General features: G+C 43.8%; 1 protein-coding gene across 1 annotated transcript in view; it reads left to right on the forward strand.

Moving 5' to 3' along the window:
- The window catches only part of LOC106579824 (serine/arginine repetitive matrix protein 4), a 226344-nt gene that overhangs the window by 205549 nt on the left and 6964 nt on the right, over window positions 1-13831 (forward strand). Inside the window, exons 6-8 of the mRNA XM_014160030.2 lie at window positions 5619-5705; window positions 8822-8987; window positions 11855-12186. Coding sequence (XP_014015505.1) covers window positions 5619-5705; window positions 8822-8987; window positions 11855-12186 — 585 coding nt within the window. The remainder of the gene's footprint in view (window positions 1-5618; window positions 5706-8821; window positions 8988-11854; window positions 12187-13831) is intronic.

Genomic DNA, 13831 nt, shown 5'->3' on the forward strand with positions numbered 1-13831 from the left:
AAGAAGTTGAGGCAAATGCAAATGACCTACAGCTGCACAACAACGTAAGATGGCTCAGTGAAGGCAGGGTTTGGAACGCTTTTGGTCCATTCGAAAGGAAATAACAGCTTCCCTAGTACAGCTCAAGAGTCAGAAGGCAACACAGTTTTCACTTTTCGTAGACATCACATCACACCTTAATGAGCTCAATATGAAACTACAGGGCAAGAACAATTCAGTTTGTGATTTGATGATATCTGTCCGCTCCTTCCAGAAGAAACTGGAAGTGTTCAAGGAAGATCTTCAATGAGACTTTGCACACTTTCCAAAAGTGCAGGAACAGATTCAGGGTGAGAGAGATGTTTCTCCTCATGTCGACTTCATAGATACGCTGATTGGAAACTTCAGAAATCGCTTTGACAGCTTCAGCCTTGGACAGCAGCTCCTTCTTCTAATTGAGAATCCATTCCTCATCACAGATGTCAGGGGATTTTAAAAGGAGGTGACACAGACCTTAAAGTGGGCACATGCTGGATCTCTACAGATGGAACTGATTGATCTGCAAAATATGTTGCATTAAGAGAGCACTTTAAACTAACTGATCATGACACTTTCTGGCTGCAGGCTGTGTCTGAGACTGTTTTCCCTGGTCTAACCAAAGTAGCACTACACACCTTGACCATGTTTGGCTCCACATACAGTTGTGAGTCTTCTTTCTCCACTATGAACATCATTAACAATAAGTACCTTTCTAGACTCACCAATGAGCACCTACATACAGTTGAGGTCGGAAGTTTACATACACTTAGGTCATTAAAACTCGTTTTTCAACCACTCGACAAATTTCTTGTTAACAAACTATAGTTTTGGCAAGTCGGTTAGGGCATCTACGTTGTGCATGACACAAGTCATTTTTCCAACAATTGTTTACAGACAGATTATTTCACTCATAATTCACTATTTCACAATTCCAGTGGGTCATACACAAACAATTCCAGTGGGTTTACATACACAAAGTTGACTGTGCCTTTAAACAGCTTGGAAAATTCCAGAAATGATGTCATGGCTTTAGAAGCTTCTGCTAGGCTAATTGACATCATTTGAGTCAATCTGAGGTGTACCTGTGGATGTATTTCAAGGCCTACCTTCAAACTCAGTGCCTCTTTGCTTGACATCATGGGAAAATCTAAAGAAATCAGCCAAGAACTAAGAAAAAAATTGTAGACCTCCACAAGTCGGCTTCATCCTTGGGAGCAATTTTCAAATGCCTGAAGGTACCACGTTCATCTGTACAAACAATAGTATGCAAGTATAAACACAATGGGACCACGCAGCCGTCATACCGCTCAGAAAGGAGACGTATTCTGTCTCCTAGAGATTAACGTACTTTGGTGCAAAAAGTGAAAATCAATCCCAGAACAACAGCAAAGGACCTTGTGAAGATGCTGGAGGAAACAGGTACAAAAGTATCTATATCCACAGTTAAACAAGTCCTATATCGACATAACCTGAAAGGCCGCTCAGCAAAGAAGAAGCCACTGCTCCAAAACCGCCATAAAAAAGCCAGACTATGGTTTGCAACTGCACATGGGGACAAAGATCGTACTTTTGAGAGAAATGTCCTCTGGTCTGATTAAACAAAAATAGAACTGTTTGGCCATAATGACCATCATTGTGTTTGGAGGAAAAAGCGGGAGGCGTGCAAGCTGAAGAACACCATCCCAACCGTGATGCACGAGGGTGGCAGCATCATGTTGTGGGGGTGCTTTGCTGCAGGAGGGACTGGTGCACTTCACAAAATAGATGGCATCATGAGGGAGGAAAATGATGTGGATATATTGAAGCAACATCTCAAGACATCAGTCAAGAAGTTAAAGCTTAGTCGCAAATGGGTCTTCCAAATGGACAATGACCCCAAGCATACTTCCAAAGTTGTGGCAAAATGGCTTAAGGACAACAAAGTCAAGGTATAGGAGTGGCCATCACAAAGCCCTGACCTCAATCCAAAAGAAAATTTGTGAGCAGAACTGAAAGTGTGTTTGAGCAAGGAGGCCTAAAAACCTGACTCAGTTACACTAGCTCTGTCAGGAGGAATGGGCCAAAATTCACCCAACTTATTGTGCGAAGCTTGTGGAAGGCTACCTGAAACATTTGACCCAAATTAAACAATTTAAAGGCAATACTGCCAAATACTAATTGAGTGTATGTAAACTTCTGACCCACTGGGAATGTGATGAAAGAAATAAAAACTGAAATAAATCATTCTCTCTACTATCTACATTGAGACTGTGCAATAAATATTGTTGAAATGTTTTTGAAATGTATTACTTTGTTTATTAGCTATACATATACAAGAACTACATATGCCCCCAAATCATAGATCACAGTAGACATTTTAATGGTTTGGACTTTTGGGAGGAGAAAATGTTAGTCACTGGGCATCTTTGAATTCTAATTGTCCACCCCTGCTTTAGAGAGTCTTCCTTTAGATCAATCAATCACATTTATTCATAAAGCTCTTTTTACATCAGCCGATGTCACAAAGTGCTGTACAGAAACCCAGCCTAAAACCCCAAACAGCAAGCAATGCAGATGTAGAAGCACGGTGTCTTGGAAAAACTCCCTAGAAAGGCCAGAACCTAGGAAGAAACCTAGAGAGGAACCAGGCTCTGAGGGGTGGCCAGTCCTCTTCTGGCTGTCCAGGGTGGAGATTATAACAGAACATGGCCAAGATGTTCAAACGTTCATAGATGACCTGCAGGGTCAGATAATAATAATCACAGTGGTTGTAGAGGGTGCAACAGGTCAGCACCGCAGGAGTAAATGTCAGTTGGCTTTTCATAGCCGATCATTCAGAGATGGAGACAGCAGGTGCGGTAGAGAGAGGGTCCAAAACAGCAGGTCCAGGACAAGGTAGCCCGTCCAGTGAACAGGTCAGGGTTCCATAGCCGCAGGCAGAACAGGTGAAACTGGAGCAGCAGCATTACCAGGTGGACTGGGGACAGCAAGGAGTCATCAGGACAGGTAGTCCTGTGGCATGGTCCCAGGGCTCAGGTCCTTCGAGAGAAGAGAGAGAGAGAAAGAGAGAGAAAAAGAGAGACAATGAGAGGGAGCATACTTAAATTCACACAGGACACCGGATGAGACAGGAGAAATACTCCAGATATACAGACTGACCCTAGCCCCCCGACACATAAACTATTGCAGCATAAATACTGAAGGCTGAGACAGGAGGGGTTGGGGGACACTGTGGTCCCGTCCGACGATTCCCCCGGACAGGGCCAAACAGGCAGGATATAACCTCACCAACTTTGCCAAGGCACAGCCCCCACACAACTAGAGGGATATCTTCAACCACCAACCTATTACCCTGAGACAAGGCTGAGTATAGCCCACGAAGATCTCCCCCACGGCACCTACCCGGACTGTAATAGGGTTAGAGGCAAAGGTCGAGACCGAGTTTGCGTCTCTCACATGGATCAGCAGACCATTCCATTTAAATGGAGCTCTATAATCAAATCAAATCAAATCATATTCTATCTGTCACATACACATGGTTAGCAGATGTTAATGCAAGTGTAGCGAAATGCTTGTGCTTCTAGTTCCGACCATGCAGTAATATCAATCAAGTAATCTAACAATTTCACAACAACTACCTTATACACACAAGTGTAAAGGAATGAATAAGAATATGTACATAAAAATATATATGGATGAGCGATGGCCGAACGGCATAGGCAGGATGCAGTAGATGGTATAGAGTACAGTATATACATATGAGATGAGTAGTGTAGGGTATGTAAACATTATATAAAGTGTCATAGTTTAAAGTGACTAGTGATACATTTATTACATCCAATTTTTAATTATTAAAGTGGCTAGAGATTGAGTCAGTATGTTGGCAGCAGCCACTCAATGTTAGTGATGGCTGTTTAACAGTCTTATTGCCTTGAGATAGAAGCTGTTTTTCAGTCTCTCGGTCCCAGCTTTGATGCACCTGCACTGACCTCGCCTTCTGGATTATAACGGGGTGAACAGGCAAAGGCTCGGGTGGTTGTTGTCCTTGATGATCTTTTTGGCCTTCCTGTGACAGCAGGTGGTGTAGGTGTCCTGGAGAGCATGTAGTTTGCCCCCGGTGATGCGTTGTGCAGACCTCACTACCCACTGGAGAGCCTTACGGTTGTGGGCGGAGCAGTTGCCGTACCAGGCGGTGATACAGCCTGACAGAATGCTCTCGATTGTGCATCTGTAAAGGTTTGTGAGGGTTTTTGGTGACAAGCCGAATTTCTTCAGCCTCCTGAGGTTGAAGAGGCGCTGTTGCGCCTTTTTCACCACGCTGTCTGTGTGGGTGGACCATTTCAGTTTGTCTGTGATGTGTACGCCGAGGAACTTAAAAGTTTCCACCTTCTCCACTACTGTCCCGTCTATGTGGATAGGGGGGTGCTCCCTCTGCTGTTTCCCGAGGTCCACGATCATCTCCTTTGTTTTGTTGACATTGAGTGTGAGGTTATTTTCCTGACACCACACTCCGAGGTCCCTCACCTCCTCCCTGTAGGCCGTCTCGTCGTTGTTGGTAATCAAGCCTACCACTGTGTCATCTGCAGGAGAGGCCTTAACAGGAAGCCAGTGTAGAGAGGCTAGCACTGGACTAATATGATCACATTTTTTGGTTCTAGTCAAGATTCTAGGAGCCGTGTTTAGCACTAACTGAAGTTTATTTAGTGCTTTACTCGGGTAGCCTGAATGTAGAGCATTGCAGTAGTCTAATCTAGAAGGGACAAAAGCATGGATAGATTTTTCAGCATAATTTTTGGAAAGAAAATTTCAGATGTTTTGCAATGTTACGAAGATGGAAAAAAGCTGTCCTTGAAATATCCTTCATATGTTCGTCAAAAGAGAGATCAGGGTCCAGAGTAACGATCCATGATGAGAAGCAACCAGTGTGGACAACTACACTGCTTTTGTGTTCTGAAAGCACCATGAAATCACCCACTCCGATAGAGAAAAAAAACCGATTGAAAGCGAGAATTATAATGAAAGAGAAAAAGGGACCAAAAGAGAATAAGAGAATCCAAGTTCACGCTGTGAATAAACAATATTTCCAATTGTTCTGTAGTTAGCAGCGCAGCGCAGCGCAGAGAATTGTTGTTGAACATAGTGTGACTGCTACAGAATGTCAGACCCCTCTCCTCTCCTCTGCTCTCCTCTGCTCTCTCTGCTCTCCTCTCATCTCTCTACTCTACTCTACTCTGCTCTCTTCTCCTCTCTTCTCCTCTCTTCTTCTCTACTCTACTCTGCTCTACTCTACTCTACTCTACTCTACTCTACTCTACTCTACTCTACTCTACTCTACTCTACTCTACTCCTCTCATCTCCTCTTCTCTCCTCTCCTCTCCTCTGCTCTGCTCTGCTCCTCTCTTCCTTTCTCTTTTCTTTTTCTGTCATTGTTTTTCCATTACTTTGTCTTATTTTTATAAAAATATATATTGATTTAATTTGGTGGCAGTTATCAGGGAAGAAGCATATACAGGTATAAGGGTAAGCAAGTCCAATATCCATCCCAGCAACATCTGGCTATGTCTTCCCCACTAAGATCCTCATCCCCTGTTCTTTCTCTCTCCTCTTGTTTGCTCTTCCAGCTCACGGAGGCACATGCACCGGAGGCGACGCTACCGGAGGTCGGAGTCTGAGAGTTCCACCTGGTGCTCCTCCAGCACCGAGAGCAGGTAAGTCCTAGCCACTGAGACGTGCGCACACACACACACACAGAGACAGAACCCCGTTTTTCTTTTCAGCCCCGGACAGAGGTGAATGATAGGCCAGAGGTGTGACTGATAGGCCAGAGGTGACAGCGTAGCCTAGTGGTTAGAGCGTTGGACTAGTAACCGAAAAGTAGCAAATTCGAATCCCCGAGCTGACAAGGTACAAATCTGTCATTCTGCCCCTGAACAAGGCAGTTAACCCACTGTTCCTAGGCTGTCATTGATAGGCCAGAGGTGACTGATAGGGCCAGAGGTGACTGATAGGGCCAGAGGTGACTGATAGGGCCAGAGGTGACTGATAGGGCCAGAGGTGACTGATAGGGCCAGAGGTGACTGATAGGGCCAGAGGTGACTGATAGGGCCAGAGGTGAATGAAAGGCCAGTGGTGACTGATAGGGCCAGTGTTGACTGATAGGGCCAGAGGTGACTGATAGGGCCAGAGGTGACTGATAGGGCCAGAGGTGACTGATAGGGCCAGAGGAGACTGATAGGGCCAGAGGTGAATGAAAGGCCAGTGGTGACTGAAAGGCCAGTGGTGACTGATAGGGCCAGAGGTGACTGATAGGGCCAGAGGTGACTGAAAGGCCAGTGTGTGACTGACTGATAGGGCCAGAGGTGAATGAAAGGCCAGTGTGTGACTGACTGATAGGCCAGTGTGTGACTGACTGATAGGGCCAGTGTGTGACTGATTGATAGGGCCAGTATGTGACTGACTGATAGGGCCAGTGTTTGACTGACTGATAGGGCCAGTGTGTGACTGACTGATAGGGCCAGTATGTGACTGACTGATAGGGCCAGTGTGTGACTGACTGATAGGGCCAGTGTGTGATCATAGGAATGATTAACAGTGGTTGTGGTAGCCCTCCTATCACAGCTTCACAGGAAATGGCTGGAAACACGGTCCACAGGAAATGGATGGAAAACTCCGTCCACAGATAGATGTACCCTTAATTACAATGCGAACAGGCTCTTTTCACAGTGGTATAGATTGAGGTGATGGGTTAGGTTGGGTTAAATTCATTGGGTCTGCAGCAGTTGTTTGAGGTGATGGGTTAGGTTGGGTTAAATTCATTGGGTCTGCAGCAGTTGTTTGAGGTGATGGGTTAGGTTGGGTTAAATTCATTGGGTCTGCAGCAGTTGTTTGAGGTGATGGGTTAGGTTGGGTTAAATTCATTGGGTCTGCAGCAGTTGTTTGAGGTGATGGGTTAGGTTGGGTTAAATTCATTGGGTCTGCAGCAGTTGTTTGAGGTGATGGGTTAGGTTGGGTTAAATTCATTGGGTCTGCAGCAGTTGTTTGAGATGATGGGTTAGGTTGGGTTAAATTCTTTGGGTCTGCAGCAGTTGTTTGAGGTGATGGGTTAGGTTGGGTTAAATTCATTGGGTCTGCAGCAGTTGTTTGAGATGATGGGTTAGGTTGGGTTAAATTCATTGGGTCTGCAGCAGTTGTTTGAGGTGATGGGTTAGGTTGGGTTAAATTCATTGGGTCTGCAGCAGTTGTTTGAGGTGATGGGTTAGGTTGGGTTAAATTCATTGGGTCTGCAGCAGTTGTTTGAGGTGATGGGTTAGGTTGGGTTAAATTCATTGGGTCTGCAGCAGTTGTTTGAGGTGATGGGTTAGGTTGGGTTAAATTCATTGGGTCTGCAGCAGTTGTTTCTGTTCAACTGTTCCATTGGTTAACATGCATTCTGACAACGTAAACACACCATTTCATTTACATCTGCATCTTCAGAGACAGACAGCTCAATTATATTAGACCTCTAGTGTCATTATATTAGACCTCTATAGTGTCATTATATTAGACACTATATTAGTGTCACTCATCTGACCTTTCATTTATTTGTTTGTTTATTCATTTATTAATTCTGTCTTTTCTCCAAGTGATCAGTCAAGTGTTATTCATTCACACTTGTGACAGAGAGACGACAAAACTGAGCCCATGTTTCAAACTGAAATAATCTAAAGCCAGAGATGATTGCATTGAAATCCCTTCTGGATCTCTCGATTTTTGGGAGTTTACCTGCGATATTCGGCAGAGGAAATCATTATCGAAATTGAACAGCAGCAGGCTTTACCCCGACCGACCGATTGCGCTCCACCGACCGTGCCGAGAGTCTGTCTGCGTCCCAAAATGTCCCGCTTCACCACATAGTTCACTACGTTAGAACAGCGACGGCAGTGCACTATATAGGGATTAGGGTGCCATATGGAACCCAGTCTATGTCGTAGGGGGAAGACGACAGGGGGACAATCTGAATAATCTTCAATGCTCAGGGATTCTACATCAACTGTTCCATTGAAACGATTATACCCCAACTGCATTATGGAACGGTATAATCATTCTGGAGTTGTATAATCGTCAAGCCTAGCCATAAAAACCCACTTAGCTCTCCGGCTCGTGTCCACAGCTGTAGCTCTAGTTTGAAATGTGAAATGCCACAGCTTGGCAAGGCTGTGTCTGTGTAAATTCTTGTTCCCCTAGCTTGGCTGGTTGACTGGTATCTGTGCCAGTAGTGTTTGCCTGTGTCTGAGGGTTAGGCTAAATATCGAGCTGGTTTGTCGCACACACACACACACACAGACACACATAGACAAAGACCCACACACAGACAGAGTTGCAGGCATTAGTCTGTAAACAGCTGAGGGTTGATCCCTGTTCAGCCGTAGATGACATTTACTATGAGGTTGCTGTCTGGTTCTCCTGTACAGTCTGGGGCACATCCTGAGCTGGCTGCCTGTGTACCCCTGTCCACCACAGTTTTTCCACTGTCAGAAACTAGGCCACTGTTTAATCATAACCAGTCATAAAGTCCTTCGGATGATATTGTGACATAACTTCAACTACAGCTGTTCAAACAGTAAACATTGTCCCAGTGATTACATTACCCCAAATAGGTATTCTCACGGCTGCACAATTAGTGCTATTTTGACTAAATCGTTTTTGTCCTATCCCGAACGAGCACAGTTGGCAGTATATCTGGACGATTGTGTGCCAGAAAAGGCTCTCAGCAAAACTAAGTTTGTACTGAATTGTAGACTTTGATGTAGTGACGTTTTTAACTCCTTAATATTTGTGTCCACAGACGTCATCTGCACAAATCAGTGGATCACCCTGCATTGGGAGGCCTAGCAGCCCTGATGGAAGACCCTGGTACATCACTGGACCACGGAGGGTTTGAGTGGGAGCCGGCTGCCAAGTCAGTGTGTAAAACAACTCCAATCTTTCGCTCCGTCCTTTCTACCAGCACCGTAAGTGTACCTCGGGACTTTGAGCCTAAACTAAAATACCTTCCGGTGGTATTACTCTATTAAGGTCATGTAAGACCTCTTGCTTCCTTGTCTGAAGCCGAACGTTCAGGGCAATGTTTTTTTGTTGATGACACGCTGACATATAGAATATCAGATTGTTTATTTGCCCATATCCTCTCTCAAGATAAAACTATTTTCCAAACAATCTTCATCAGATATACTGTAAAAAAATTCAAATTCTGTCATGGCTTTTACCTTTTTTCCTATCAACATCTTCTTTCATCAAAATCTTTGGGAATATAGTCTTTCGAATTCCTTCGAGGGTCGATCCAAATCACTTTTGAATCCAACTAATTTTACATGGCCTGTCCGAAATCATGTTGTTTCCTGACATCTTGTTTTTATGAACTCTTCATTGAACAGTGATGTCATCTGTTCTTGTTTTTCTGTTTTTATCTAACACCATTAAATAATCACAAACTTAGCAGAAACAGCACCCGGGGAACTTGCTGGTGGTAGGCAGCTAATGATAATGTGCAGAGGATGCAGTCAAGCTGTTTTTTGTGAAAAGCTAATGGGTAAAGAATGAGTTGAAATGATCAGCACAATGACCGCTGGCAAGATTCCAACACATACTGTAGCAGTGCATTTTGTCTTCAATTCAGCTGTATTTCTTCAGCTCAAGCATATAAGTACTAGTTCTTTTCATCAAAACAATACTTTTTATTGACTGTTTATGGATTGCTATTGGCCCAGCATTGCAGCAGTATTAGAGACTTAGGTGATAGCGATCGGTCAGATCTAAAAGACTTAGCAGTGGCTACAACTTACTTTTGAAAGTGGCGTTTCCTAGGTTCTTTATTACTGGGAATGCATTTGATTTTAAACACAGCTCAGCTCCGTTTGTTAGTTGACTCATTGTCTCAGGCTCGCTGAGGCGTGAGATACATTTAATTTCTCTCCAGTGATCTTTAAATTATGCTAATTACTCCCCAGATGTTTTTCATCACAGACCACAGGGTTGGTAATTGAAATGCAATAAGCTATAGACTAACGGTGACGCATGCTTTGTATTCTAAACACAAACCTTTTTTTTGTTGAGAGGATTATCTACAATTGGTTACCTACATGGCAATATTACTAAGTTTTTTCACTTTGTGTTCATTTTCATGGGTTTTAATTAAATTAACTGTCAATAAAAGTAGATTAGTCCTAATTTTAATACGGATACGGTAGCAATAGTTTCGAAACTCTTTAATTTCTGGGGTATGTTTGATATTTCCTCCCAATCAATGCAACCCACAAGGGAAAGGTGGGTATGAATAGAACAAACACACTGATTAACTTCCAGGTAGTTTGAATACTGAATATGTGGCAGATATTAAAACTGCTCCATATTCCAAATGGACTTAACAAAATGGTGGGTGTGGGTGTTTAGGGTTGCTTTCAGTGCAACTGGTGGTTACTTTGAGTAACTAGTGTTCTGATTGCCAGCAGAAGAACACTGACTGTTAGGATAGTACTTGAGGAGCAAGATTGAATCGATTCAAGAATATTCGTCAGTGGCCTGTGATGGGTGGTTTTGTTTTGACGGTTTCCCTGGGGTTTTCAGTGTTAGTTCTGGTCTGATGTTGCAGCCTGGGGACTGGATTATCTGAAATAGACTTAGGGAGGGCAGAGTTTGATTAAACTACTATAAGTAATTTGCAATCGATAGGTAAAGAGAGATTATAATCTGTTTGGAGGGAATGAATTTGGGTTAGCCAAACATTCAATCATTTGGTATCTCTTAGTTCTCTTCAACAGGAAAAAACATGTTTTTTATTCCTGTATAGTCCTTAGCAACCACTCTTACTCTTTTAGAGTAAAACGAATTAACTTACTTTAGTAAAAAAAAAGCTATAGTCTAGTTTACAAAACTGGTATGAATACCTATTCTAAAGTACATTAAGTTTGGCCTCACAGACATGTAACCTGTATTCAAGATTGACTACACAATGAAAGCTTGTTATGGGCTTCTAGCCCCGAGAAAACTTTTAAACAATCTCAATTATGGGAAGAAAAGGAACATGCCAATAACAGTAACTGGCTCTGGGTTTGAAGAGAGGGTTATTGTCTTTTTCTTGCAATTTACGACTCTAATGATGCACTTATGTTGCCCGCTCTTCCCTTTTTCTTACACCTTACCTACTTAAGGAGGAAATCTTGATTGGTAAGTCGATGCTATCCGCAGACTTAGGGAATTACTGTACCTTAGGGTTCGCTGCAGGGTAATTATTTTCTTCTTGCAGGGAAAAAAGCACAATCTGTCCTATTCTGAGGACTTTCTAAGTTAGACTGATGGGATATCTCTGTCTTCAGTCCTTTTCATTTCCACTTAATACCCATTTTGTGATGTTTGTTCAATGTTCTTTAAAACCGGCTTTGAATGGGGCCATTGTTTTTCCTTCTCTTGTACTTCTCTTTTTCTCTCACTGGACTTAGCTAAAGCCGTTGGTAGTTTTTAATCACACACTAGTAACTCTTCTTTATGTTCTGTTATTTCGTTCTTCCTTTCATATGTTTGTTTTAATTCAGTTAATTAAAAAAATGATTATAGAAAAAAATCTTTCAATTTGGTTCAGTTTAGTTTTACTTTCCAAGTTATTCGCATGAAACAAATTTGCATGACGTCTTTAATCTTCAAGTTCTCTGTCCCCCCCCCTAAAAAATATATATATATATATTCTCTGTGTTTTGGAAGGGAAATACATGCCTTTGTAGAGTATTCCCAATGCATCATCCAGGTAGTTGCTTATTGAACTAAACGAAAAGGAAAAAAAACATCTCTGGAAGTAAAGCAACATCCTCTTCCTGTCTGTTTACAGGTCTTGCAGTCAAAACCTGGCGGTGAGGTTTTAAACACAACAGTGATTCTCCGTCACACTTTGACCAATCAGAGCAAAGGACCACAGGATTACGATTCCGGGAACGACACGTCTTCCCCACCATCGACCAAAACCGGCATTTCACAGTCAAACGTCATCGGCAACAAAAAGGTCCTACGCCTTGCGCCGGCTTCACCGGAGAAACTGAAGTTCAGGGACGGAGACAACGCGTCCGACTCTGGGAACTCTGTGACCAGCTATGCTTCCCTGTGTAAACCTCTGCATGTGGAAGGTGGTTTGTCTACTGCTACTTTCAACGGGAACGACAAGAGGTCAGTTTCCTATCCTTGAAGAATATCATACTATTGGTGATGAAAAGTGCTACTTGAAGTCAAGGACCAGAAATGTTCCTTGATTTACTTTTTTTTCAAAATGTAAACCATCCATATACACTGCTCAAAAAAATAAAGGGAACACTTAAACAACACAATGTAACTCCAAGTCAATCACACTTCTGTGAAATCAAACTGTCCACTTAGGAAGCAACACTGATTGACAATAAATTTCATATGCTGTTGTGCAAATGGAATAGACAACAGGTGGAAATTATAGGCAATTAGCAAGACACCCCCAATAAAGGAGTGGTTCTGCAGGTGGTAACCACAGACCACTTCTCAGTTCCTATGCTTCCTGGCTGATGTTTTGGTCACTTTTGAATGCTGGCGGTGCTTTCACTCTAGTGGTAGCATGAGACGGAGTCTACAACCCACACAAGTGGCTCAGGTAGTGCAGCTCATCCAGGATGGCACATCAATGCGAGCTGTGTCAAGAAGGTTTGCTGTGTCTGTCAGCGTAGTGTCCAAAGCATGGAGGCGCTACCAGGAGACAGGCCAGTACATCAGGAGACGTGGAGGAGGCCGTAGGAGGGCAACAACCCAGCAGCAGGACCGCTACCTCCGCCTTTGTGCAAGGAGGAGCAGGAGGAGCACTGCCAGAGCCCTGCAAAATGACCTCCAGCAGGCCACAAATGTGCATGTGTCTGCTCAAACGGTCAGAAACAGACTCCATGAGGGTGGTATGAGGGCCCAACATCCACAGGTGGGGGTTGTGCTTACAGCCCAACACCGTGCAGGACGTTTGGCATTTGCCAGAGATTACACCAAGATTGGCAAATTCGCCACTGGCGCCCTGTGCTCTTCACAGATGAAAGCAGGTTCACACTGAGCACATGTGACAGACGTGACAGAGTCTGGAGACGCCGTGGAGAACATTCTGCTGCCTGCAACATCCTCCAGCATGACCGGTTTGGCGGTGGGTCAGTCATGGTGTGGGGTGGCATTTCTTTGGGGGGCTACACAGCCCTCCATGTGCTCGCCAGAGGTAGCCTGACTGCCATTAGGTACCGAGATGAGATCCTCAGACCCCTTGTGAGACCATATGCTGGTGCGGTTGGCCCTGGGTTCCTCCTAATGCAAGACAATGCTAGACCTCATGTGGCTGGAGTGTGTCAGCAGTTCCTGCAAGAGGAAGGCATTGATGCTATGGACTGGCCCGCCCGTTCCCCAGACCTGAATCCAATTGAGCACATCTGGGACATCATGTCTCACTCCATCCACCAACGCCACGTTGCACCACAGACTGTCCAGGAGTTGGCGGATGCTTTAGTCCAGGTCTAGGAGGAGATCCCTCAGGAGACCATCCGTCACCTCATCAGGAGCATGCCCAGGCATTGTAGGGAGGTCATACAGGCACGTGGAGGCCACACACACTACTGAGCCTCATTTTGACTTGTTTTAAGGACATTACATCAAAGTTGGATCAGACTGTAGTGTGGTTTTCCACTTTAATTTTGAGTGTGACTTCAAATCCAGACCTCCATGGGTTGATAAATTGGATTTCCATTGATTATTTTTGTGTGATTTTGTTGTCAGCACATTCAATTATGTAAAGAAAAAAGTATTTAATAAGATTATTTCA

The sequence above is a fragment of the Salmo salar genome, chromosome ssa20, assembly GCF_905237065.1.
Source record: "Salmo salar chromosome ssa20, Ssal_v3.1, whole genome shotgun sequence".
Taxonomy (NCBI): Eukaryota; Metazoa; Chordata; class Actinopteri; order Salmoniformes; family Salmonidae; genus Salmo; species Salmo salar.